The sequence below is a fragment of the Berghia stephanieae genome, chromosome 6 (assembly GCF_034508935.2).
Source record: "Berghia stephanieae isolate SIO BIC M18660-M18661 chromosome 6, UCSD_Bste_1.3, whole genome shotgun sequence".
In the NCBI taxonomy this organism is placed as follows: Eukaryota; Metazoa; Mollusca; class Gastropoda; order Nudibranchia; family Aeolidiidae; genus Berghia; species Berghia stephanieae.
The window spans coordinates 30,715,789-30,743,288 of NC_088365.1; the positions used below are offsets into that span (position 1 = coordinate 30,715,789).

A 27,500-nucleotide genomic window follows, 5' to 3' on the forward strand; every position below is an offset into this window, starting at 1 on the left:
TTATAGAACAACCTACTTGCTGGTATCAAGCCTCTGAGCAATATTGAGACCTTTAAAGATTCACTACAGGATATTAGGACAGTACCGTAGTAGAATATGCAATATCAATAGTAATAACCAGACTGGCTGAGTCAGTCAGGTTATTTGAAGAAGATTACGAAATAAAGACCACACCAAAATGCCCTCCCACCCATTCCCACCCTTTACATTGTTTTCTGTTTTTGCTCTAAATTGTGATGTGTAACTAATAATGAAAAGTGAAGAAAGCAAACAGTAAATGCTAGATTTTATCACTTTAAGAAACAGAGAAATTTAAGTTCAGAGTCCCAGTTCCAGTAGTTTGGAAAGAATTAAAAGAAAAGAGCAAAAAGTCATGTAAGAGTCTGTCTTGGAGTAACCCAGTCCCTTGAGACCATATCCTATTGAAAATAGAAAGTAAAAAGAGTGAATATTTTGGGAGAAGTCCTTATCTGATCAAACACGTGGCAAATGAATTTCCATCCTGAAAAATGCCCATGATATCAATCTCCACCAAGAAAAACACAGTGAGCTTTGACTACAAAATGTTAGGCCAAACACTTAAACATGTAAATAGTATAACGTACCTTGGAGTCCTTTTAAACAACACCCTGCAATAAGAACATCATGTCCACCATATTGTGACAAAGACCTTCAAAACATTAATTTTCATCAAGAAAAATCATCAATGTCCCGAAAAGACAAAAGCACAGGCATATATTAAATGTGACACCTATTTTGGAGTATGCTTGTACTGCATGGGATCCCTACAAGATTCAGGACATAAAACCCATTGAAAACATTCCGAGAGCAGCTGCAAAATTTGCCACAAAACAGAACCGGGATGTGTGATAGCAGCTCTTGACTCACTAAGATGGCCAACACTCCAGTCTCGTAGAGAGAATGTGCTCATACATCTATTTCACAAAACAGTCAATGAACCAATGTTTTGTTTATTCATCTTAACTACGCCAGTACCACATCATCTCATTCATCTGTGGTGTTTCAATCATCCTGTTTTGTTGATAAAGGGGAAACCCGAAACGTTCATTTGATCTGTTTTTGTAATTAAACTGAAGCTTACATTCAACTTCAATTTATTATTTATAACAAAACAGTCAAAAGCAAATTCTCAGCCAATTACATTACCAATTCAAAAAACAGATTCTCAACCAGGCTTCATCACATTGACAAATTCCTCCAGTCATTCACAAGAACAAACACATACAATACAGCCTTTTCCCTTGAGTAATACGTGAACGGAACAAACTACCACATGTCATAATAGACATCTCAGTCTGCACATCATTTCTATGCTTTTTCCACATACACAAGAACACCAGGAGGATTGAATGACTGGAGTGACTGGATTATTGCGGTCCGATTGATAACATTTATGTGTATAAGATTTGCGGTGATGGGTACAGTGTGCCTTTTGCATCTTATTGTCTTGAACTTGAAATTGATCTAAGACAAAAATCTTGAACGTGTGTTTGAGAGTGCACCTTCAAAGCAGAAAGAACAATTTTCAAAAACAGATATATGAATTCAGCAGCTTATGTGGCACTATTTCATACACAGATTTCTAAAATAAGTGTTCAAGAGGAGCAACTAGCTTTGACTTTCTGCTTTAGCACTAATAGAGCTGTAGTTGCGTTATAAGACAAGCTGCACTTGTGTGATAGACCAGAACATGTTTGCTCAGAAGATTTTTGTCGTTTTGATTTTTTCTTCCCCCCCCCCCCCCCCCCCCCCCCCCACCTCCTCAACCTTTCTATATCTAGATTCATTGATTGGAAACTAAAGCACATCAGTGTGAATTGGGAGTGAGGGAGGAGAGGGGTTCTCAAAGATACCGTCACTTTTATTTAATTTCTCACTTCTTGTTACAGAAAACTATTGGCAGACCTGGTCAGAGACAAGACTCTAGTTGGCCACATCAATCAAAGGTAAGATTTCCTTGTGTTGCACGTTTTCCTTTCATAATGAAAATAAGATAATGCCAGCCAAGCTATTGTAGTCCTACAGAAGCATTAAGTCTGTGTAAGCTAAAGTTTATCCCAGTCTCTGTATTATTATAATGACAGCTAAAATTGCTTGCTACCCTTTGGATAGGATGCTAGGTTGCCAGTTCATTTTTTCTGGATCAAACAGACCCAACTGCACATAGGGATCAGAAAAATATAAATTCAGAATTGAAATTGGTCCCTTTATTTTTTTTAATCAATTTCTCTAGCTATTGAACATTTAGGGCCTAAGGAGTTAGCAATATATACAATATCAAGTTTTAAAAAAATGAAAAAAGTGAGCTTTCATATAGCGCAATATCCAGTATATGTGCTCAAAGCGCTTTACAGAGGGTCCCTGACCAACAGCAACACGTGATATGAAGAACGAGACATGACGCATGTTAGGCGATATTACAATTTTTCTTTCGACAGAGGCAACGCTGTTAACGGCCAGGTACTCATTTTATACCAGTACTGTGAGTACCGTGAGAGAATGTGAGTAAAGACCCTTTTCCAAGGACTCAACTATGCACCGAGCGAGGCTCGATCCCAGGACCTTCCAATCGAAAGTGAGTGTCATACCACTAGACCACATAGCTGCACAAAAATTTGGATATCAGCTTATGCAGTGCTAGGCAAGGCAAAGCCAACACGAAAATATAATAACTCAAGTGTCTGGATTTTAAGTGATGTATCAGTGTTTTCAATGAAACCGATTTGTTTTGTTAAGATGTTTTGTCATTGTTTCAATTTCTATTCCAGATTGCCTTCTGGTCGTGTCCAGCTGTCCTTGATCGACACATCCGTTTCTGGTCAAGAGTTGAACGTAGGAAAAGAGCTGATCAGGATATTCCATGAGAACGCTGGCCTCAGCCCACCCAGTGATAAAAAGATATCGAAGACAGTGAAATTAACATCGCAACAAAATCCTGATTCAGTTTGTATGGATCAGAACTATTTACCTGGTTAATAAGTGATACAAGTGTTTCTGATTCTCCTCACAATTGCCTTATATTCCTTACTTTCATATAGGAAAGAATAAATTACCATTATTTCCCCAAAACTGCTAAAATGGTGTTAAGTTTTGGAATGCCATGCCAGGGATCTCGAGTTCACCAAGCTTGAATTGATGTTGTGTGTAGCTAAAAGACTCACAACATCTGCCAGCCAGATATTACATACCAATACACAAAACCATGATTTTTAGTCTGATTGATATAATTTAGTGAGAAAATCATAAAAATGGCTGGCTCAAACCAATAACAAAGAGCTGAGTTACGTCAATTTCTTTCCTTCTATATTACAAGGCCTCCAATAAAGGGAAATTAAGATCCAAGTTTTGTCATTTTTTTTACTATTACACTTATCAATATTGATTATGTCATATTGCATTCAGTGTAGTCTGATATAACAATAAGAACTGAGAATAGCTCCCACCCACACTGTTTTATAAGCAGACCACTTTATTTTGTTGTATTTATGTAGTAATCTAGGCTCAACAGTATAAGATGCATCAAAAATACGTTCCATGAAATTGTTATTGTATGGTCAAAGTGGCTTATTAATTCAAATATTTGATCATTTTCTTGATTTAATTAAATGTGTGTAATTTTCTCTAGTGGTCAAGAGAGCTAGGAGCCTCATCATATATTTTTAATAACTACGCAATGAGTGTCCTGTGTGTGTGTGTCCTTTGAGTCCCATTAGCTGGTAGGAGAAATCAACTCTTGCTGTCTTTGATCCCCCTGTTTGTTTTCTCCTTCAATTGCCTTAGCCTTGAATGAAACTTGTTTTTGCCCTAGTCCAATTTGCATCTTTCACTGAGGACACATTCAATTGTATCATCTTCTTATATTTAAAAATATATATATATTATGACTCCCATCCAGCATGGTTTCCTCAAACCCCTTGGGACATGTAAGAATGTTCGAGGAAACCGTACACTGCCATAACATTTGATGGAGAGGGGAGGGGGCAGTGTGGCTCAGCGGTATGGTCTTTGCTTCATACCAGAAAGATACCTAGTTTAAATAAGTATTATGAGGCCGTCAACAAGCCACCTCTCCCAAGCTCAATGTGCTGCAGCTGACACTGGGGGATATTTCAATCTTCCTTTTGAATAAACCCAAAGGCAAATTTCTGCATGGGGACGGACGAAAAAAGGGAAACTTTATTATTATTTTCTTTATTTATATGTTACAAGGGTGTGTGTGTGTGTGCGTCGGAGAGGGAGTGGGAGATTGCTATATCACAACATTTATTTAATGCCTAGCCAACCCTGAGTACAACATGGCATGTGGAATTGAATTTGGAACTAATGGTGAAGTGATAAAGATAAACAGAGAGGTGTCTTTAATGTGAAACTGAGTGACTGTGTGTGAATGCATGTGTATTATATTGCAGACACACACATGCAGCTATCTTGGTGTGAAGCTTTTTATAAGGGCTCGAGTATTATTTTGGTTTCCTGTTTTCTTTTATTTGAGGCTTTTTGATGGTTTGATTGTTTTTTGTTTTTTCTTGTTTTGTTTTGTTTTTTTAGATGGGGGGAGGGCGTCTTTTATTGCTATTTCTTTCCTTTGTTGTTTTTTGGTGTGTTTTTTGTTTGTTTGTTTGTTTGATTTTGGGGGAGTATTTATCAATTGTTTTTGCATTTGTTATTGCATTAATTTCTATTATTTATAGACCTGTAAATTCTCAGTCAATTAGCTGAAATCAGTCAATTCGTCAAATTCAAATATTTTAAAGAAGGAGAGAAAGAATTGAATAAAGAAAGAATTCATGAATCGTAGTCGAATGACCGTAAAGTTAATTAGGAATGTTCCACAGCACGACGCATAGCTCATGGGCCGTTTATATTAACGATGGATATATTGCCAAGGCTAAGCGATGCTTTTTAGAATTGCTGTGTCTGAACACATCCCATTGTATTTTCACACAGCCTTTGTGGAATTATTTTTTCACTTTCCAAACCTGTCGTGATCCCAATGGTAGCCAGTTTTAACTGAGCCGCTGGGTGATAGATTTCAGTTTCGTCTAAGCCAAAATTGACCACATTTACCTGGAGGGAAGTAAAAGTATGAAAAAGAAAAATTCGAACACCGGAAGTGCGTTATGTAGATACCTTCAAATCGAAAGTTAAATGATTGCTAAAAGCACATCTCGATTGCCTCATATTGTAAACAAACTGGTTGACTGCTTCTAGTTTCTTCATTGATTGGGTATCTAATTATAAGGGACAATGGTAAGTAGCCTAATTAATTCCCACGCAAATTAGTTTTCTGCCATTGTTTTGCTCAAGCGAGCTTGCTGTTTACTATTCATTTCAATTATTTGGATTTTTCCCTTACGAATTACGAAGAGTTTCAGTCAATTTTGATAGAGCTCATTTACAGGTCTATATTTATATTTTTTATTATTTTATCTTTTTAAAATTGAAATTTAGTCAAATCGTTATGTGCAGAGGCCTAGGTAAAAGATCCTATCAACCTTCGTCACTCAGCACTTGAATTCTTTTGCTTAAAATGTTTTATTTTAGATAAACTTGCTATGGCTATCTTTTTTTTTTGAGTGAGGATATGACTCATTTTGAATATTGTGGTTCCCTTCTTCTTCTTCTTTTTTTTATTTTAATTTTTATTTGTTTTTGTTTTTTTTAATTATTGTGATAATCTTTGTGATCTTTGTTACAAATGATGCAATCAATTGCTCGCCATTAATAAGACCAATCCTTGTCAGGCACAAAGATATTCATATCTAATTCATTGTTAAGAGAAGCCCATGATATAATGTTGGGGAGCAATTTTAATAGCAACTGACTTATCTGTGGACCTTGCATTTGAATTGATTTATAACAACGGCAGCAAATTTTAAAAAGTATCAATGATGTTTGTGTAACCTTTATATGGAGAAAATTGTTGATTCTTATCTTATTAAAGATGTTCCTATAAAATTCCTTCTTCTCGTCTTTTTTTTTCTTTTATGTGTGTGTGTGTGTGTGTGTATGTATGTATGTGTTTACCACAAACTGATCAATTTGTGTTTATTTTTTTCCCCCATTATAATGTAAAGATGTTGCTTCTCTGTCATATACAGTAGAAAACGGATATATTAACATCGTTTGGACCATGATGAAAGCTTTTACTTGTGCAGACCATAACCTTGTATATGCCATTAGAAGCGCACATTGTAGCATCTGTTACGTTAATGAGAGATTGCAAGATCTCTTTGCACAGCATTGCCAAGAAATCGGATACAGTTGGCATCCAACATTTCAATATACCTGACCATTCCGGCCCCAAGGCTACTCGCTCAAGTGTGTATATTAAAATTTTGCTACACAGACACTCGATCTGTCGCAAAGAAGAAACACATCTCATTAAAATCCTGGGATGTACAAACCCACATGGACTCAACACCAGACTAGATTATTACTCATAATTTTCTAATTATTTTTTTACACACCAAATGTTATGCATAGTTTAATATTCCACTCTATTCTGCACATGTATAGTAACCAAGCGAATGCTTCTTTTTGTTTACATTTCAAGATTTTTCTACTTATTGAAAGGACGTGCTGAATATTTCTATGCCGTCTATCTGGTTTCTAAAGTAATGTTTATGTTTTTATTGTTTTTGTTGGCTGACAAAGAGTTTTGAGCCTGAAACATTCTCTGTTTGATATTTTGTTCTTTTTTGAAGATGTTATATTCATTTTTGTTTATTAGTTTTTAAATAAAATAGAGGGGTCTATGCAAACAACAAAATTAAGGGGTTATGGTTATAGAAAATGAAGAGATTTGTGCAAAAGAGATTAAGGAGTTTATGCATACAAAAAATGAAGGGGTTGATGCATGTAGAAAATTAAGGGGTTTGCCACATAATGACAAACAGCAAGTCAGACACCCACATGTAGATATTTTGCTGTTCTGCAGTCTTATGTGGTTTGACTCCGATTTACTTTAAAACAAAGATTTGAACCCCTGCCTGTGGATGACAAGGCAGTGAACCCTTCAAATATGTTTTTACCTCTCATATCTAAAACGGATTTAAAATCCACAGTTTGACTTGGTTTTAAGCAAAAAGTATTTTCCAAGCTCTATTAAAGGATCGAGACAAAAGGTTAATGCTTCCTAAATTTGAAAAAAATATCGACAAGTTCATTAGTTGAAAAATGGAAAAATAATTCAAGAGCTGAATGTCTGACACTAAAAAAATAGTTGGAACAGTTTTGCAAAGTGTCAAGAAAAGGAGAAGAAAATGTAAAATTTTGACCACACTTATTCTCTGTCACTTAAAGATTCTATTCCTGTTATACTTTTTGTACCAGCTTTACAATTTATGTTTGGTGGGGGGGGGGGGGAGTGATTTTTTATCATTTTCAGAAAAAAACTGATGGAAGCTAGATACTTTTTATTGGTCTTTGAATTACTTATTAACGATGTGTCATTTGTGCAATTTCCAAGAAAAATGCTAAGCATTATAATTCTAAAAATTGAATGGTTGATGTTTTCCATCCCGTTACTACCTCACTACCTGTGATAGTATTTCTGTATTGTGTAACATTGTTGTAGAATGAATGAAAAGGATGTACTTTATGGACTATTTTTTTGTTTTTTGTTTCATGATTATTACTTTTTACCTCAATAATAAATTGTTATACCTTCATCGATATCTTGAGTTAATACACTTATATGGCTTTGTGGTCTTGTGTGGTATGACACATGGCTTCTGCCCTGTAGGTCGCTTTGGCTGGCGCAAAGTGAGTCCTTAACTAAGGCTTTTACTCACATTCTCTCACCTGATTCAAGTGTAAAATGAGCACCTGGCCATTACCAGTACCAACATTGTCTCACACCTTATTAGTAAGGGCACATTACATGTCTTATGTATGACTCGTACATTTTAGTGTTGCTGTTGGCTTGGGACTGCTTATAGAGTAATTTGATCATGTTTAGTGGATATTGCTCTTTATAAAATTTCAATTTTTAAAAAGACCATGTAATTTTGACATGTTTCATTCGCCTCATGACAAACAGTCAGGAACTAGATGTTTTCTCTTGACCAGAATTTAAACCCAAGGACAAGCATTTCTTCTTCTGATCTTAATACCTATGCAGTAAACACCACAATGTTGGTGACAAACTCTGCCTTTTGTTGAATGCTCTTGCTATTGTTACACACTTTTATTGATGCTGAAACTGGTAAAGCTATCCAATACCTCCATAATCAATTGGATGGGGAGGGGTGGGGGAGGGGGTCCCAATAGCTTAGTAGGTAGAGCACTCGTTTCGGGAATCAGGATGGATCCCGGATGACGTCGAGATTTCTGTCTAACCCCTCTGCCTGATTGGGTAGCTTGGTGTGTTAAATATGGTGGAAAGTACTTTGCAATTGATCAGTGTCCTATCCAGAGGATAGAAGAATTTCAATTTTCCATTTAGCACAATAGGAAACTGAGTAACTTCATGGCTCTGAATGTTACTATTTTTTAAATGATTAATAATTAAGCACTGTTTCAGTGCAATATCCTTCCGCTGATGCAACATCATGATAAATAATTGTAATGCTCATAGATGAAAACCACCAATGGGTTTTCATCTGATTTCAGTCACTATGTTTTTACCAAAATATATTGGAACCTAAACAGGTAACAAAGTCCTTTCATTGTCAGCTTTGCCGTTTTTAATTGCTGTACTTTGATACAAAAATAACAGTAGAACCACCGGGTTGGGTTTGTTTTGTGTGTGATTTTTTTTGGTTTTTTGTTGTTTTTTTTGTTGTTTTTTTTTTTTTTTTTTGGGGGGGGGGGGGGTTAATCTATTGTGATTTCATAGTCTGTTAAAGACATAATCTGATTGAATCACTGACAGTTACAATAGCTCAATAAGTAGAGAACTCACCGAACAAGCCAATGGACTTAGTTTTTCCGACTCCCCTCTCCACCCAGCAGTGATTGGGTAGCTTGGTCTGTTTCATCCATGGAAAGTATTTTGTGATTGACTCGTGTTCTATCCAAATGACAGATAGTAATCAAGTACTACTCTTTATTAAGCGCCTCAGAAATCGTGAGCACCTTACAGCTCTGAAGGGCATTTACATTTCAGGGATGCTCTGAAGACATTTACATTTCAGGGATGCTCTGAAGACATTTACATTTCAGGGATGTTCTGAAGGACATTTTAGGGATGCTCTAAAGACATTTACATTTCAGGGATGTTCTGAAGGACATTTACATTTCAGGGATGCCCTTTTTCCAGATATAGCCGGAAAACCGACTTTTAGAAGTTTTCCGGCTGACCTTATTCAGTACTGGTGAGTTGATTTTTAAAAAGATGAAAGCATTGGTTGTTTAAAGGCAATCGTTAAGGGGAAGCTAGATGGATAATCATGTATTCTGTTCTATGGTTTAAGGGTGATATTACTTGATGAAGAGAATTTTGTACGAAATATTTTTATATATGAATATTTTTTATATTATGCCCTTTACGAAAAAAAAAAAAATCAGGCTTTTTTTTTTTAATTTTGGAAAAGGGCATCCCTAACATTTTCTTTCGGATTGAGTCACTTGGTTTTTATAAAGGAATATTTAGGAAGAAGAAACAATTTTAAACATGTCACATCCAAGCACACAGAACACCTTTAGATTTCAAGATTGTTTATTCTATAAGATCTTATCATTAAAAAAAAAGTTTTGCATTTCAGAGGAAACAAAATTATATAAACTTTCAAAATATCACTTATTTCAGTATAGATGTATTCATTATATTCATAGAACTGGGCAGTTAACTTTTTCTTGAATCACACAATATTGATAAATTACTTGATCACACAATTCAATACTTTGGTGATATTTGAAGAAAAAAAAAAAAGATATAATATTAGCGTAAGTTTTAACCAAACCATTGTCAAATTATTTATGTTTTTAATTGACTCTTTCGAAAAGCAATAATTGACAATGGGACTTTAAAACTGGAAAATGGATTGAACCTCTCGAGTTCCATTAGGGGCTGGGGAGGTCACATGCTATGTTTTCTGTCTTTTGCCTAAGTCTTTGTACCTCTCTACATGGTTTTATGTCTTCGTTCTTTACAGAGAAGTTTTTATTTTTCTGGTGACCCACATGCCTGGGTCTTTTGCAATAGCATGTAACAATGACATGATTTACAAAGATACACAGCCCTGTGAGGGCGGAATAGAAAACTTATCTTGTCTCATTCTAGGACGAAGACAGAAAGTTATGTGAGAGGGGACAAGGGACATAACAAGTGGGAATAGAAGAAACAGCAAGAAATGACGTCCTCAGCCATTTAGTGGAGTTTGAGGGCTCCCATACAGCAATATCAATATCAATGTTAGCAAATTGGTCAAACCTGTTTTAAGAAGGATTCAAATGACATCAGTTCCTCCAAGGTTCTCCAGAGAGCAGTAACCGGCATTGTGATTATGGCACAAGCCTCTATTGAAGCGTGAGTCGCGTCAATATTTGTGTTACCATGTGAAAACGGCCTGTAGTTTTTTATAGATGAATAATGTGAGAATATTTATGATCTGAAAGAATTTGGATATAAAAAGCCTTCAGATTCACAAGCGAAAAATAGTTTTTGTTTGGGAAGGCATATTTATATCCGAGCAAGATAAGTTTAACTTTTTATAAAATCATTGTAAGATTTATTTCAACCAAAAGTTATTTTGAGTTTGGGTTTAGGGTGAAGTGAAAAAAAACATAACAAAAGAAGAATGATTCAGACTGTTGATTTTAACATCGATTCTATGGCCATGGAATGTGAGTGGTGATGACAGACAAAAGCAGGGACAAGAAATAGACAATAAATGAGTTACCATTTCATTATACTTTTCTGATTGTAACTATTTCGGAATGAAGAAATTCGATGAACCTCAATCAGATATACAAAATAAAATAACTGTCAGAAATAAGTAGATGATATATAATATGCTTGATAATGTCTCGTTACCATTTTTTTCCTTTTAATTATGTAGGGCAGAGGTGTTGTCTGTATGGACACGTGGTAGGTATTAAGTTTCTAGATATTTTACAACATATGCAAAAAATTAATAAAATAAGAGATGAATCAATTTTCAAGGGACCAAACAAATCTCGTTTCATCAATAGCCTTGGTTCCAAGTAATATCCCTTGTTACTACAGGAGGCAACTATTGTTAATACAACGATAGACCTTTTCATTAGTGAGACATGTCAGCTCGTAAAATGGTGTGTGATTGAATAAGATCAAAATGAATTTATGTTGTGAATTTCCACATTTGCATTATGAACAATGCACTTCAAACTGTTTTATTTTATAATCTTATTTTGTAATTTTTAAAGTATAATTCTAATTAGAAGCATCGTAAACATGTCAACCAATAACTGAAAATTATTCTTTTCACCCAAAGGACGCCAATCAAGGATTGCTTAGTCCTATGCATAAGGTTCCATGGCGCATAACATGCTCATGGGTAAGTGTGCTTATCTGGTCAATTTCAAAATAAAACAAATTAAAATGAGCCATATTTCAGAGACAGTGCAGAACCACAATGTGAGAAATAGAGGTTAAATCTTGATCAGGCAAAAAAGAGGATACTGAAACAGGAGAAGTAGAACTCAGTGCCTCTGGGTGAGAGGATAAAAGCCTACCCACTTGGCCATCTAGCCTAATGTTATCGACACTATTATGACTTATCATACGTCGTTTCTGTCTAAACAAACCTGTTGACCCAATCTTGTACGTTTTGATTTTATGTTCTCACACAATAAAATGACTCTATATTATTTTGCGAATTCTCTTTAAAAAGGAATCGTGGAAAAATGAGTTTGTATATCATATAAAAAATATTTACGGTACATCCACACGCAAGCCACACACACACACACACACACAAACACATACACTCACACACTTTAAACAGTTAAAATTATAAATAGATTCAACTCTTGAGACACTGACTAAAAGGACTATCTATTTACAAATTGTACATATAAAACTGTTGGCATTTTATAGTATTTACAGTATACATACTTTTTATATGACACAAAAATAAATTGTTTTTTTTTTAAAACCAAATAATTTTTATTTAAAAAACGTTAGCTAGTAGATTTCTTGCAGACAATAAAGAGCAGTCTTAAAACTATACAGAATCTGTGTGATTACAATAATAGACAAATGGCCTGTCAACATAAGAAAAAATCTTCATTAAGACTTTTGATTTTGGTCCTTGATTTCTATCAAACTATTTAGATATTTATTTTAATATATGATTGATATTGTGTTCTGTTAAGTCTTTCACTTAAAAGAACTTGTGAAGACCTGCAAAGTTGAGAATATTACTGTAGAAAGAGCAGGATCCTGTAGTATTAAAACTGTTTGTTTTTTTTCTATTTGCTGTTGTTGTTTTGTTTGTTTGGGTTTTTTGGGGTTTTTTTTTTTTTGTTGTTTTGGGTGGGGATAGAGTGTTATTGTAAGGTGAGGGTGTAAAGTTATGATGCAATGATAGTACTTTAATTTAATGTACTCATCTTATTGTGACTCATCGCGTCAATCTGGTAATGTGTCGGCATGAATGAGATGAAGATTACCTACTGAGTTCAAAGTCAAATCAAAGTTTAGATCATTTGCTGTTCCACAACACCAATCCTCCTCAATGAATGATTAACATTCAATTGAAATTCTTTAATTTAGACTTTAAATCAAATTTGCAGCATCAGATACGCTGCTCTGTCTCAATATTTAAAAAAATAACACATTTTTCAAATTTTGGCATGAAAATTCATCTTTCAAATAAATTGATTGAAATTTGTTTAAAATAATCCTCATCCTGTCAAAAACTCACAAACCTGGGAGTTTAAAATTACCCTTCTCTTGTCAAAAACTCTCAAACCTGGGACTTTAATAGTCTAATATTTGGTGATAAGACAAGGGTCGTTTTAATCGATCGATATTTGAATGGAGAGTTGTCTTACCAATTTTTTTTAAAAGACTAAAGCAGTGCTGCCTAACCCTTTGATACTGGTACACAATTGGGTGAAGTTGTTCTTGCTTGACTAATTTGACATAATATAGTATTGGCCCAACAATCTATAAATCTAATGGATATGATGAAGCTTTGGGTGTTGGTGAATAAAATGGGAATAAGTTTACTTAAATTGAACACATTCTTTATTTATTATTCTATTGTTTAAAATGTATAAATAATATTTCAAAAGTAAGGATTGCAAAGTGGTTGGTTTAAAATGTATAAAATTACTAAAGCACACATTGTGTGAGAGAAAGATTAATCAAACTTAATGACAACATTATCTAATTTCTATTCACATAATTTCACAAATGTGTATGTCTGATAACCAAAACATGACCAATATGTCATTGCATTGGGTTCACAATATTTACATTACATCAATAAGAAAAATGATGAAGTGCCTTTTTTTTTGTCCTCAGAAATATTTTCACATGTTAAACATTGCTTTATTTGACAAATTTTTTTTTGTCATGTTATTCTTTCCTATTTCAACTTTCAAACAAGAGGAAAAATTTGAGTACACAGAAACTTGCATACGACTTGATTTTATCATATTTTACTTTCTCTTTTTATTTTTACCAATTCAATTATAGCAATTTACTATATCAATACATTCTGAATACAAAATTATTTTTATACAACATTGAATTTACAAGAATCAGCAGAGACTAAGCTCTGCAATTTTAATCTTTATTTTTTATATTTTTATTTCAATGTACAAACCCCCTATTTGCATTATTTACCAACCCCCCCCCCCCCCCCCCACACACACACACACAGTAACAAGTAATATTCTTTATCTAAATACACCTTTCCTTATCTTGTCCCTTCCCCTCAAAGGTGATGATGTCTCTAATTCCATTGGTTGTTCCCTGCTGACCCCGCCCACTGCCCCATCTTTGACCCCGCCCACAGCTCCACCTTCCTGTCTGACACTGTTTGACAGACGGAGAAGTGGGTTCCGACATACGATGAGATAGAGTTTGTTGCCAAATTGTGAGATGAGAGGTACCACTTGGTGACAATCTTGGTCTTGAACTTTCACCTTGTCTACCTGGAAAACACAAAACAGGAAAGCAATGACATTGTGGATTACCCGTTTCATACTCTGTTTGGTTCTATTTGTATTTTTCAGTGCTTGCAATACTTCACCATGGTCAAATGTAAAATGACATATATAGTGGTTGCGCTCATAAACACTGATGAATAAGTAAGACACAGAGAATGATTCAGACAGGGAACTATGAAGAGAAATCTGTCCATCTGTCTGGGCTGAGAAGACTAAAACTCTACTCCAAAGTTTCCTTTGATTTTCAGTCACTATTCTCCAATCCAAAGTGTGTCTAAATCGAAAGCGATAAAACTTTTAACTGTAATGCACAGTTATTCCTACTGACATGATAGTAGTTTCAATTAAAAACAAAAACAAAACAAAAACAACAACATAAACACACACAAATCTTTTGCATATTATAAATGTGAGCTTTTACACTTTTTAATGAGTCCCAAGCCAACAGCAATACTGAACATATAGAAGAGACACAATACCTTTCAGGCACTATTAAACTTTCTCTTCAACAGAACCAATACTGTTACCAGACTTCTAGCAGCAGCTCATCATTCACTTTGAATAAAGCCCACACCACTATTAAATACCAAATGAAGTCAATCAAACAGTAAAATCTCATTATGCTGCCATGTTTGGGGCCATGCAAATTTGGCAGAAAAACGAATAACCTATACTTTATGTGCTCCTCACTAAGTTGGTAATAAGCAATGCTGGGACATAGTGTTTAAGAATAATGACTGCTCATAAGCCTTATCAAATGGCTGAAAAAAATGCTATGGGTTGTAATGTAAACGAGATACAGAAATCCGGCACGGATACTTTAGTGAAGACCTTTGATCACAAATCATTTGTTGAACCTTAGCCAATCATAATTCGTGATTGTATTCATTTGTCTTTATGTAAGAAAAAAACTTTCTGGCTGATTTGCCTAACAAAAATGCTACAAGAATATTGAAATCTAATTATTCACCGTCCATCACTGCCATTAGTCAGGTACTTGTTTATTCTGAGTTGACTAGGCAATTATTGCATGTAGAGACGGTTACTGAAGGACACAACGATAGGTTAAGAATTTTGCAATCTTTGTTGTTCATGTTCACTCTGCAGGTGTTGCCAAATTAAAGAAATGAAACCTATAGCTTTATAGAATCCAAAGCCTATACATTCAACCCTAAATTGAAAGTCTTACCTGCAAAAGTTTGTCATACTGTTGGAGACCAGCTCTATCAGCAGGACTGTCCTTACTGATGGCTGATATGAAGACCCCTCTCTCATACAAACCATCGGACAAGGAGAATCCAAAGCCCTCCGCTGCCCCTTCCTTCTTTTCCAGCTTCACCTTTTGTAGCTGGACGGGTGATGGGGTGAATACAGTCTTAGTAGAGGTGGTAGGTTTATCACCTTTGGTGCCACTTCCTTTCTTCCTGGGTGGGAGGGCAGGAGGGGTGGATGGAGATTGAGGAGAGATGGAGGTAGGAAGAGAGGCACCGGGTGGCAAGCTGGATGATTTGTTGGCTGAATATTTGAGGAACTTTGGTTTTGGTGTAATGGGTGGTTTAACACCGGATGATTTTTTCACTGGTGTAGCGTAAATGTCTGTAACTGATTTATTGTTAGCTTCATTAATGATTCCATTGCGTGACATTGGTGTATAATCATCTGAGCCGTTTTGTTGAATATTATTTGGCTTTTGATTTGATGTAGAATCAGAACTAGAAGATGCATGTTTATTCACAACACGACTGGTGCTTTTTGATCGATGTTTTGATCTAGATGAGAAAGTTGATGTTGGACTGCTTTGGTCCAAATTGTGTTCACTTCTCTGGCGAAGACTCAAGCCAATTTGTCGTAACATTTCAGACCCTGATCCCAGGTCCAGATCTTCAAGAGTCTTGACCCAGTCATCAATCTGGGTACTATTACTATCCGTGTCATCATTGGTACTGCCATCAACTTCATTGCCATTACTAGTATCTGCTGCACTTGAACTGGAAAAAAATAGATAAATTCAGTATTAACAATGGGGATATAAAAATATTTCAATGGAAGACAAAGGGATTTTTAAAAATTCATATTCCTTCTTCAGCCAACTGCAGTAATTAAATAATTGAATTAAATAAGATAAATGCATAGGAGAGTTCCCCCCCCCCCCCACCCCCAACCAATAATATACTGAAGCCTAGAGTTCCAATAACTCAATTGGTAGCACGCTTGCCTCACATATATACAGCCTTTGTTCAAATCCAATTAACCAAATCAAAGTTGTTTTAAAGATGCTAAACTTATTAATCCTCACTCTACTTCTTAAGTGGAAAAAATGTTTTCATGTTAATAGTTTAAACAGTCAGAATAATTATTTCAATTATACAGCAATAATTTAACCCTTTTCAGTTCAGGATACAAGAAAGACCACTCAGTAATAATAGTAAAATCCTAGAATTTATACACGGATAACATCCCTTGATTTTTCTGTCATCTTTCATAAACCAAAATGTGTCTTATACCAAAATGTGTGTAAAATAAAATAGAAAACAAAAAAACTACGAAATCTATGTTTATATATTACAGCTGCATGTAAACAAAAACAAAAACAAAAAACCAAACAATCAGACAAAAAGTTCACCAACCTAAGATGCCCATTTCCGATGTCTGGCCTTCCGTTGGTAAAATGTAGGTCAGAATCTTGTTTCCCATTAAAGCCTGGTGAAATAAAACACTTCTAGAATAAGAGAAGGTAAATATCATTTTATCTAAATTGAATAAAGGGAATTTTATTTATTTTATATATTTTTTGTTTGAAAAGTTCAAAGTATTATATTATTATCACTATATCACATCAATGTCCATAAATACCCTTAGAAAATCCTATGACTTCATTATCAACATACCAAGTTCAAATTGGACATTTCAATTAAACAATCATGAATATTTAAATTTGCTGTTAACTTTGTTGTCAACTGATTTCTTAAAAAGTGCATTTGTCACACTGCTCTTGATTTTCATCTTCGTTTAAATCCATAAACCGAAGCTTTGTATCATATCAATTTCATTTTTATTTTTTTTCCAAAGTGAGATAGTTTGCGTTCATTTTTTTGGTTACAAAAAACTCTACCACCATTAGTTTTAAAGGGTTTCCGATACAGTTAGGCCATTCAGCTTGAAAAAAGTAAGAAAATGGAATAGTGAAAAAAATTCTAGAAATACAAATAAAGGTTCCCAAGAAAACGTAAGACAAAAGGGTTAGTTAAAATAGGGAACATATGTAGATTCCAAGAGCACACTATCAGTGGACTTAGTTTGAGATAACCTAAAAGTTTAACACAGACATGAGCACAGGATCCCACTAAGAGGAACACACTCACATGCTTACAAAATATATCCAAAACAGAAAACATAACTAACAATGCATAACAGAGAGATGATTTACAAGAAAAAAAATATCATCTTCCAGAACATTTGACTGTTGCCCTCTCAGTCAAAGACTCCGTCAAGGGCCATGACAAAACAAGTAATCTCACTCCAAGACAAAGAAAGAAAGCAACCAGGAAAACATATATAGATAGAATGCGCTTGGCCAAGAAGTTCACAACATTGCCATCCGGAAGTATAACGGACCAACACACAAACTCTGTGTAACCATGAACTTTTATAGTCTGGTTAATACAGTTTAGTGAGAACAACTCACAAACGCGGATGGCAAAAACAATAACAAAGGCCTGAGTGACGTCATCTGCATACTATCTATAGGGGGATAAAAGACAGGGAAGTCAGAATATTCTTCCCATCGACCACAGTAGAATGTAGGGATATAGGATTCTTGAACTTCCACATTTGAAATTTTAAACTGTTTCTTTCTTTCTTTCTTATAATACTAAGAATAGTGAAAACTTAGAAACCTTGAAAATTAAATTGAAAACCGAGTTGTTTAAAAGAGCATTTTTCGACAATTATATACTTTATGTTTTAATTTAGGGTAGTAATGTGTATGTAAAGAGGAGAAGTTGTTTCTCTATGTGGGTGAATGAGTGTATGTGTGTAAGCGTGTTTGTATGAATGCTAGTTTATATAGTTTGAGTGACTGTAAAGCGCCATAGAGCACTTGTCAGTGGATTTATGGGCGCTATATAAATATATTAAATCATCATATCATTATATCATCAAATTCCCAATGCTGCTACAGATTCAATTTGCTGAGTGCGCTTCACAATGTTTCATTTATTTCCCCAAGCACACCATATGAAACCTGCATTCCATTCCAACAGTACACACTGCTTGTCAATCATCACTCTTGTACTAACACTTAAAATATCAGTTATTTCCTAAAGTCACGGTTTTCATTCACACCTGAGTCGAGTTCAAGTCAATGGCATCTAGAATGTCATGGAAATATCAAAAGTTCCTCATTTAAGACTATTGTAGCTTTCAGTGCATGATGTCGATTGAGTTAAATAGTTAACTTACTGTTGGCCTGCGGGATAGCCAGCACCATGACATTTCCAGTGGGAAGTCCACCATCTTCACCACCATCACAAGTAGCTGTAGGGGTCAGGTCTGCTGGATCAAGGCCATTGTGCAGTGGACTGCCAAGGTCAAGGGCAGAGCTGTCACATGATTCCATTGCACTGTCCACACTTAGAATAGGGGTGGAGCGATCTAGGTCAAACTGGGAAAATAATAGATTAATGCAAGAAAAGGTGAAAATCAAGACATTTAAGTATGTGTCAGGGCCTGCAGATTACTATATAAAATCTGGAAAATTGTATTTGCTTTGGTGAAACGGTTTCATGAAACAGGTTAAAAAATGCAAGAAGAATTTGAATGACTGACACACATGATAAAAATCCATCTCAGAACTTATTTACCTGAAGCTTGCTCTTTTGCTTCAGTCTTTATACATTCAATGCTGCTCATCATAATATAGCAAATAATTGGGGCAGCGTGGCACAACGGTAGGTCTTTTCTTCATACCCAAAAGATACAGAGTTCAACTACCCATTGCGCCGTGTGGCCTTGAGACAAGTCACCTTGCCCAGCTTAATTTGTGGCGCTGCATTATGGCTGACACCTTAGAATAAATCCTAAAGACAGTTATCCCTGGAGATTGAATAAAGGAAATGTTGTCTATTTTCATCATTTTTTAATATTTTTTTTTCGTAGATTTCAAAATATTGTAACATGATTGCATGATATCAGAGAGGAATATACGAACTAAGAGAAGATAATTAAAAATTGGGTCATCGATGGATTTTATTGCATATATAGATTCCTTGAGGCATGACACTTGGTTTGTGACATGTAGAACATGAGTTTGAGCCTCCTATGAATTATGCAAAGTTAAGTCTTGGGAAATGGCTCTTGTGTTACATTTCCTCACCATACTCAGGAGTACAATGAGCATTATCTCTGTTTGTAAAAAAAAAAAAAATATGACCTCAAAGGCAACATGTCTCATCCTAGATGTTAATTTTTGGTGATGGTTTGGGACCCCTTGGAAAACGCTTTGACACATTTAGTGGATATTGAACTAGATATTAAGCTCCAAAAAAAGAATGTAATGAGTGTTTTTAGTAAAAACTGACTAGACCAGAATTCAAGGGACCCGATTGTGTTTATTTCGGGTAAGACATATTTTTATCCAAGCATAGAAACTAAAAATGAGAAGAAAAAAAACATAAAAGATGCGTCTTCACTCTGTCATGTTATTTTAAAAAATTACCATAGAATTTTTGACCCAAAATAATGATAATTTTAGTAAATAGTGACACAATTCAGTCTGAACGAGGTATATGCCGTTTTCGACAGCTTTTTTTTTTTGGGGGGGGGGGGAATAAAATAAAAATCAGCTGAATTAACAATAAATGTGAAAGAATTCTTTCTTCTCATTCCTCTCTAAATAAAACGACGGATTTAGTCAGACTGAGCATTACTGTCAATGCTCATATCCAGGAGGAAAAGGGGGAAAAAATTATAGTACTTTCCTGATAACCTGTAATGCATAATTAATGGTCTCCAATATTGCTCAGAATCTTAATGTCAACAGGTAGAGCATTCCATATGCGGAAAGTATTTGGGGAAAATGAATATAGCAGATAGCTGTCAACATTAGGTGGAGGAATATTGAACATTTGATACCCTGACTATTTATTCTGTATTTCTCTTGACTTAATTTGGTCTTTAGCAGTGGGGATAATAATATTTAATGATTGGGAATTTGATTGCAATGACAAAGAATAGAAATTGGCAATGTCAAAATTATTCTTTTTCAATTTATCGACCTTTTAGATTTAGCCGATTTTTATTTAGTTGGTTTTCACTACTTCTTAATTTTAGCCCGAAAGAAGCAATTGTATTATTCGACTTAAAAAGAATATGGATATTCAACTTACTGGCTGAACTGTTAAACTTTCTTTTCCTATGTGGATGGGAGATGAATTAAGAGGGGGGGGGGAGAGAAATAAAGAGAGATAAAGTCATGGAGTAAAATGACGTCATGAAACAATGTCAAATCAATTGAGTCAAATCTATTTTTAATAAATTATATAAACAAATTAATTTCAATCCCAAATTTCTCTTGTCAAAACAAGGAATGATATTAAAAACAATAAACAACACAATTAACAGTCAACCTGGCATAATGGTCAATTATTGTACTCTTAAACTTCTCTTGGGTTAGCCATTTTACACATCATCACACCTACTCCAATCGTATAAATATGTATAAGTATTTTATTCTCATAAATGCATTAATATAAAAATGATAATGCTTGAGATGTGCAGTTTTCTTGTTTGTCTTTTTTTGTTCTTGTTGTTGTTGTTTGTTTCTATTTGTTTATTTTTGCTTTTGTTGTTGTTTTGTTTTGTTTTAATTTAACAACAATAACAAATGAAACTCCATACCTGCCACAGGATCAGGCCGTGCAATCTTTAACGTGACAACATCTCCGGCTGACTGTAACATCCTGATAGCCTCGGACAAAGGTTTGTTCTTCGTTGTGTCTCCACTCACTGCCAAAAGTCTGTCTCCCACATGGATAGCTCCAGTTCTAGCGCAGAAAACATTATCAAATATGATTAGATAAACATGAATGAATGGATTCAATTAATTAAAACTTTGAAGAGATCATACGCAGTAAGTTTTCATGACTGTGTGGTGATAATTAATAAAACTGAAAATGACTAAAACAAGAACACACATATAACTTTCAAAATTTATTTTTTAAATCTGATAAAAGGCTTTTTACATATTCAACCCTTTGAGTTATTATATGATATGATTATATGAAAAGGTTTCGAAGTAGAATTTTTACTATTTTTACTATTATTATTATTATTATTATTATTATTATTATTATTATTATTATTATTATTATTATTATTATTATTATTATTATTATTATTATTATTATTATTATAATTATTATTATTATTATTATTATAGTAGTAGTAGTAGTAGTAGTAGTAGTATAGTAGTAGTAGTAGTAGTAGTAGTAGTAGTAGTAGTAGTAGTAGTAGTAGTAGTAGTTAGTTATATTATTATTATATTATCATCATCATCATCATCATCATCATCATCATCATCATCATCATCATCATCATCATCATTATTATTATTATTATTATTATTATTATTATTATTATTATTAATCTTTTTATCTATTTATTTTATCTTTGCCAACAAACTCTTAAAAATACAAAGAGCTAATCTAAATTTTACTGCTAAAGTAAAGAGAACCCATATTCTTCTTTGTTACTGTTTGTGTATTGTTTGATTGTTTACAAGGAAATTAAAAATCCTTATTTTTAAAATGATGATTTGCTCTGCATTCACATCATAAAATCAGTTCTCTATGAACCTTTGTCTTTTTCAAAGTCAGTAATTAGTGTTATATAGCACTGTATTCTATAGCATGATCTTTACACTTTTTTATGCTTAGACATAAGCGAGACAACTCTAATAATAGACAACTTAAAAACTTATAAATGGATGGCATCCCTTGATTCCTCAATTTAAAAAAAAAAAAACAATTGTCGCTACCACGTTTGTGTAAACATAAATAGTCCCTGAATTTTGGGTTCATTATTTCTTTATCGTAAATCAGAAGATTGTTAGTATTTTTTTTTTTAATTCTTTTCTCTTGTTTGTTTGTCTTTGTTGTTTTTGTTGTGGCTGGAGATAGATTAAAGCCAAAATAGATATATAAAGACATTGTACACTCCTAGAATTGGTAAGCAAGCTCAGCTCTTTGAAATAGTTTTAAAAAGATAATGACACTATAAAGAAAAGAATAAATTACTTCTCTGCTAGTCCATGAGGTGTGAGTTCAGAGATAATGATAGGGTCATAAGGGTCATCGGTGCCAGAGATGGTAATGCCAAGGGGTCCTCCATAACGTTGTAACTCTACTGTGTAGATGATGAATCCTTCATGGCCTTCATCTGGTGATATCATTAGAATTTTTATCAATTTATTCATTTATTTATAAATCTATTTAATTCTTTTATCTGTATATTCGTTTATTCATAAATTCATTTATCAACCTTTGTCACTTGGTTCATTGCGTTTATAGAGTTATTATAATAATTCATCAGAATATGTTGAGAAAATGTAAGCAAAGAACTCAACAATGAGTCAACCACCGCAGGATTTGACCTTTGACCTACAAACTACAAGCGGAATTTATTCCCACTTGACCAACAAGGCCTCCAGTGCAGCCTCTGTATACACAAGACTTAAAAATCAACATTTAAAAAAGAAAAGAGAAAAACAAATGGTTTGATTTGCATTGGAAAAAAAATGTCAGATAAAGATTTGAAAAAGTGTGTATGAAATTTGTCACTTTCATGGATTCATATTTTCAATTGGAAAAATGGCAAACCTGGATCGTCTCTGGACAGCTTCAACTTGACAATGTCATCGGGTAACTCCAACAAATGCATGGCATCTTCATTGGTACATCTAGTCAGTCTGACGTCATTGATGGACAAGAGCTTGTCTCCAGCTTGGATAGAGCCTGACCTGGAGTTGACAAATTTATATATATCATATAGTGTTTATGTTTTTGTGGCATCAAGTCGATGACCAATGGTCTTGGCAAGCAATGCTGAAGGTGGTTGGTGATCAAATGTGTCCAAGAATGTAAAATTAAGGCCCTCGCATTGGATAAGAAACAATATAAAAAGTCTCAACTTGACTTTGAAATGAATGAGTTTCTGGATCCGATCTAGACGGATTTTAGAATTAAGAGTGATTTTACAAGAACAAAAAGGACCCATAATGTATAAAAGGTGACGGAATGTACACATTAATAGAATTATTATTTGGTTCTATGAGGCTTGGTCAGGAAAAAGATGCAGCAATGTGAAGCATAATGAGCATGTAAAAACAATGGAAATATATTCTCTTATTTCTATGAGTTCAAAATATATTTTTTTTAAATAAAAGGAGTAAAAATGACTCATATAAAAGATACAACACAAAGTTTATATGAGTCTTTTTTACTTCCTTTTTACTAAAGATTTTATTGACTCATTTAGGCACCACTAGATTTGTCTATGAGTTCACAGGCTCTGAGGCTGTATATCAAGATGATAACAACAAAAAATTAATACTACATAATGCATATGACAGATAAATCGGAGACAAAAAATGACCTAGGAGAAAAAAAACTGCATCCAAAACCAAAACTGTCTATCAGAAATCAAGATTTGAAGTTCGATTCCAAGCAAGGGAAAGCTCCTTTATTTTCTTTACTTTATATGGTACTTTCTTCCACTATCCGTTTTTATAGAAAGTAATAATTAGTTGATTTCTACCTATGTGCCACACTGCCTCTTCTGACATCCGAAATAAACAAAGAATCTTGTCCCGCTTTATTGGAGGAGCAACCTGAAAATACAGACAAGGAAACGAAAATACATGTTTAATACTGACTTAGCTTATAGGAGAGATATCTATACATCCAGATGGAATGTATGAGAACATTTTAAGAGACATTCCATGAGTGGTGGTTATCTGCAGGAAATTTCTATAACTTTCAATTTCAAAAACTGATTTAAAAAATGCACTTGATTCAAAATGCTTAAAACAGTATTCTGGTAAATAAAGTACTAAAGTAGGACATAGTGCCATGGTCGAGCACTTATAGAAATACAATTTAGGTATTCCCATATGTTTATCATAACTTTCAATTGATGCAATAAATACCTACATAAAATTTAACGAGTGAAATTCTAAAAATTGGTCCATTGTGCCTGACAGGGATATAAATGGTATAGTGTAAAGCTGATCAGGCATGATAAAACTGAAAATGAGCTGTAATAATGTGTGTGTCTATTTAGAACGATTGATAGCACACGAAGGAAATTGAGGCGGATAGGGCATGTTCTCCAAATGGAAAACAATACCATACAACAGGATGCTCTTTGCCAGACAAAAGAAATTGATGCAGGCCTACGCTAGGATGGCAAAATACACTGCAAGGTGAAATCAAAATGTGGAACGGATCCCAAATATCTCTGTGTCTACTAGCCTGTGACAGAGACACATGAGATCCCTTACTTTTGTCCTATGTGCTACTGGGTGTAAAAGGCAGTATATAAGTAGGTGAGTAAATAGGGAACGACTGTCATTGACCAACTCACCATTGACAGTGATACCAGTCTCTCCTGATCTCTTCAACAATTTGACAATAAAGGTACCGGAACTTGGAATGACAGATTCTGAAGAATAAAGAATTCGACAGACAAGTTGTTTTTATAATGTATCACATGCAAAGACACTATACAACTATACAGTACATTATTCTCTAACTTACCATTTAATTATGAATGATTAACCATATTATCTTCTTTTAAAGCTTCGGAAATCATATTTTAATTACATTATGCCCTCTTAAATAATTACGGAGAGGGTTCAATGGTTCGCTTTCACCAAATTGTTAATTAAAAGAGTTGTAACTGCGGTGTGCCTAAGGGGTCACAGCTGTCCAATGTTGTATGTGTTACCATTGCTGCTCTCTTAGTGAAAATGTTTAGATCTGCAGTTTAGACCATCTATCTAACTTTTGATATTCCTTGTTCTAATGTTGACAGTTATCTTTACTCATTTCTTCTAAATACTCTCATCATATGGAACAAGCTGCCCTGCTGGTGATGCAGTATAATCTGCCATATTCTTTCCCTTTTCATCATAACTCAGTGTGACTGAGTCAGTCCGTTGATCTGAAGTAAGAGGAAGGGGAGTGGATCAATATTGGGAGATATTGTTAAAAATAACAGTCTTGCCCGTCCAGTGTAATCCGCATAAAGTCAATACTATTAAGGTAAACTTATGCTTAAAATCAACACCTCTTGATAGTCCTAAATTTTCTGTTCTTTATATAAGCGTGTTCCATTGATAATGGATAAAGTCAACATTGCTTAAAGTCAACCAATCTTCCTGGTCCGCCGATGTTGGCTTTATCAGAATTCCACTGTATATCAAGCAATTGGCCAGTTTTACCATTAGAAAAGTTACTGACCCCCCCCCCCCCCCCCCCCCCCCCCCCCTCGCCGCACTTCTTTAAACAGAAGTTAAGAAAAGGAGGGGGGGGGGAGGAACTCAGGAGTCATATACATATTGTCTTTAGTAAAAAAAAAACGATTATAATCAAACCAAACCTGTGACATCAAACTCTATAAGGAGAACACATCTCGGTCTGGAATCACGTAGAAATCTGTTGACTTCATCCAGTGTTCTGTCCGTTGTCTCCAGACCATTTATTGTAAGGACTCTGTCGCCTTCCAGTAAGACGCCACATCTAGGGTGGGGTGGGTGTGGAAACAAAACAAAATATCTTGAAACAAGCATGTAGGTCCGGATAGCTCAGTTGTAAAATATTCGCCTCACAAACAAAGGGATTGGGCCTTCTGTCTCAAGGGAATTACAAATATGAATTCATATTGCATTTTCAAAGGATTAAAAATTGAGATGACATCTACATTGGAAAAAAAAGACATATGAACCTCCAGAAACTGAAAAAAGATTCTCAACGTGTATTCTAGTTTTACACTAAAAGTTATAGTTCTTCCTCAATTTGACAATTTATTTATAGCTGCTATGGTCATATATTGTTCTTACTTGTCAGCAGGACTGCGAGGTTCCACAAAGGCAATGGTCGGTGGCTGTACCATAGGTAGACTGGGGACTAGCCCTCCTTTTAAGGTTAATCCCAGCATGCCCCTTGTGTCTGCAAACAGTATCACTTCTATGGTCTCGGCATGGCACACTTGATTTGGGTTGCTTAGGACTGATGCACTGGAGGATGCTATTGACACTGTGGACAAAATTAACATCAAATGAGTTTCATTGGTTCTGGTGATCATTGAAAGCTGCGAGGCCAATGAGAGAAAATTGTAGGCCCCTTGGGGCTGGAATCTAATCCAGTTTATGTAGCATTAAACCGAATTTAACAATTACTTACTACCCGTGGGATTGGGGGTCCCGATAGCTCAGTTGGAAGAGCATTCACTTCACAATCAAAGGGACTGAGATCATTCCTGGTTGAAGTCAAGTTTTTTTTTCTGCCCCCTTGTCCACACTTCAGCAGTGATTGGGAGCTGAAGTAGTTGGGTCTGTTAGACTTGGTGGAAAGTACTTTGTGACAGACCAGTGTCCTATTCAAAATGTAGGAAGTACACAATTGCTATTTCATACTATAGAAACCAGGATAAACTCCAGCTTCACAGGCCAAATGGCTCTGATGAACTACTTTTTTTTAAAAACTACCCTTCAAACAAGAAACTAGACATTTTCTTCTTTTTTTTTAAATACCCTTCAAACAAAAAAACTAGTTTAACACAGAGTACTTTTGCCCAGATCTAATAGAACGAATTTCCTAACACTGCTACTGTGGATGAACAAAAAGGATCAGAAGCTGAAATCGATACTAATCCATTATGTAGGTATGTGGTTCAACTGGTGCTCTCCCAGTCAAGCTATCAAGACATCCATTGGGCCCAGAAAATAAAAGAGTAAATTTTACAGAGCAATAACCTCAACGTCACCATGGAAAATGTGGTAATCGATTGAATATTAAAGAAAAAAATAAATAAATAAATAAATAAATAAATAATAATAAAGGAAAAGTGAAAGTGTCATCAGCTAAGTTCAATGGTTTTATGACCACATGATTGGCATCTAACATTTGGTATATTTGGAAAATATAGCTGTTGTTTCTCAATCAAAATTATAAGCCAGTCACTGTGTGTAACTACAAGACACAAGGGGAATTATCGCTTTAATTAACTGGGTTTTTTTGGTGATTCTGTGGCAACTCGTAAATATTTCTCTGCAACAATCAAGATTATGATGTTGATTTCTATGAACTGTG

General features: G+C 34.6%; 2 protein-coding genes across 4 annotated transcripts in view; one reads left to right on the forward strand and one right to left on the reverse strand.

The window, feature by feature from the left end:
* LOC144975820 (uncharacterized) overlaps positions 1–5,979 on the forward strand; it is a 63,295-nt gene extending 57,316 nt beyond the window's left edge. The window contains exons 16-17 of the mRNA XM_078920011.1: positions 1,911–1,967; positions 2,790–5,979. Of these exons, the coding sequence (XP_078776137.1) occupies positions 1,911–1,967; positions 2,790–2,997 (265 nt within the window). The 3' untranslated portion in view covers positions 2,998–5,979. The remainder of the gene's footprint in view (positions 1–1,910; positions 1,968–2,789) is intronic.
* A 3,688-nt stretch (positions 5,980–9,667) lies between these two features.
* LOC144974842 (glutamate receptor-interacting protein 1-like) overlaps positions 9,668–27,500 on the reverse strand; it is a 90,672-nt gene continuing 72,839 nt past the window's right edge. For all 3 annotated transcript variants that reach the window (XM_078918186.1, XM_078918187.1, XM_078918188.1), the window contains 12 exons: positions 26,249–26,444; positions 25,789–25,928; positions 24,772–24,849; positions 23,944–24,016; positions 23,007–23,146; positions 22,425–22,566; positions 21,028–21,173; positions 20,517–20,542; positions 18,592–18,793; positions 16,758–16,830; positions 15,320–16,118; positions 9,668–14,115 (listed from right to left, as the gene is read on the reverse strand). In XM_078918186.1, the coding sequence (XP_078774312.1) occupies positions 13,858–14,115; positions 15,320–16,118; positions 16,758–16,830; positions 18,592–18,793; positions 20,517–20,542; positions 21,028–21,173; positions 22,425–22,566; positions 23,007–23,146; positions 23,944–24,016; positions 24,772–24,849; positions 25,789–25,928; positions 26,249–26,444 (2,273 nt within the window). In that variant the 3' untranslated portion in view covers positions 9,668–13,857. The remainder of the gene's footprint in view (positions 14,116–15,319; positions 16,119–16,757; positions 16,831–18,591; positions 18,794–20,516; positions 20,543–21,027; positions 21,174–22,424; positions 22,567–23,006; positions 23,147–23,943; positions 24,017–24,771; positions 24,850–25,788; positions 25,929–26,248; positions 26,445–27,500) is intronic.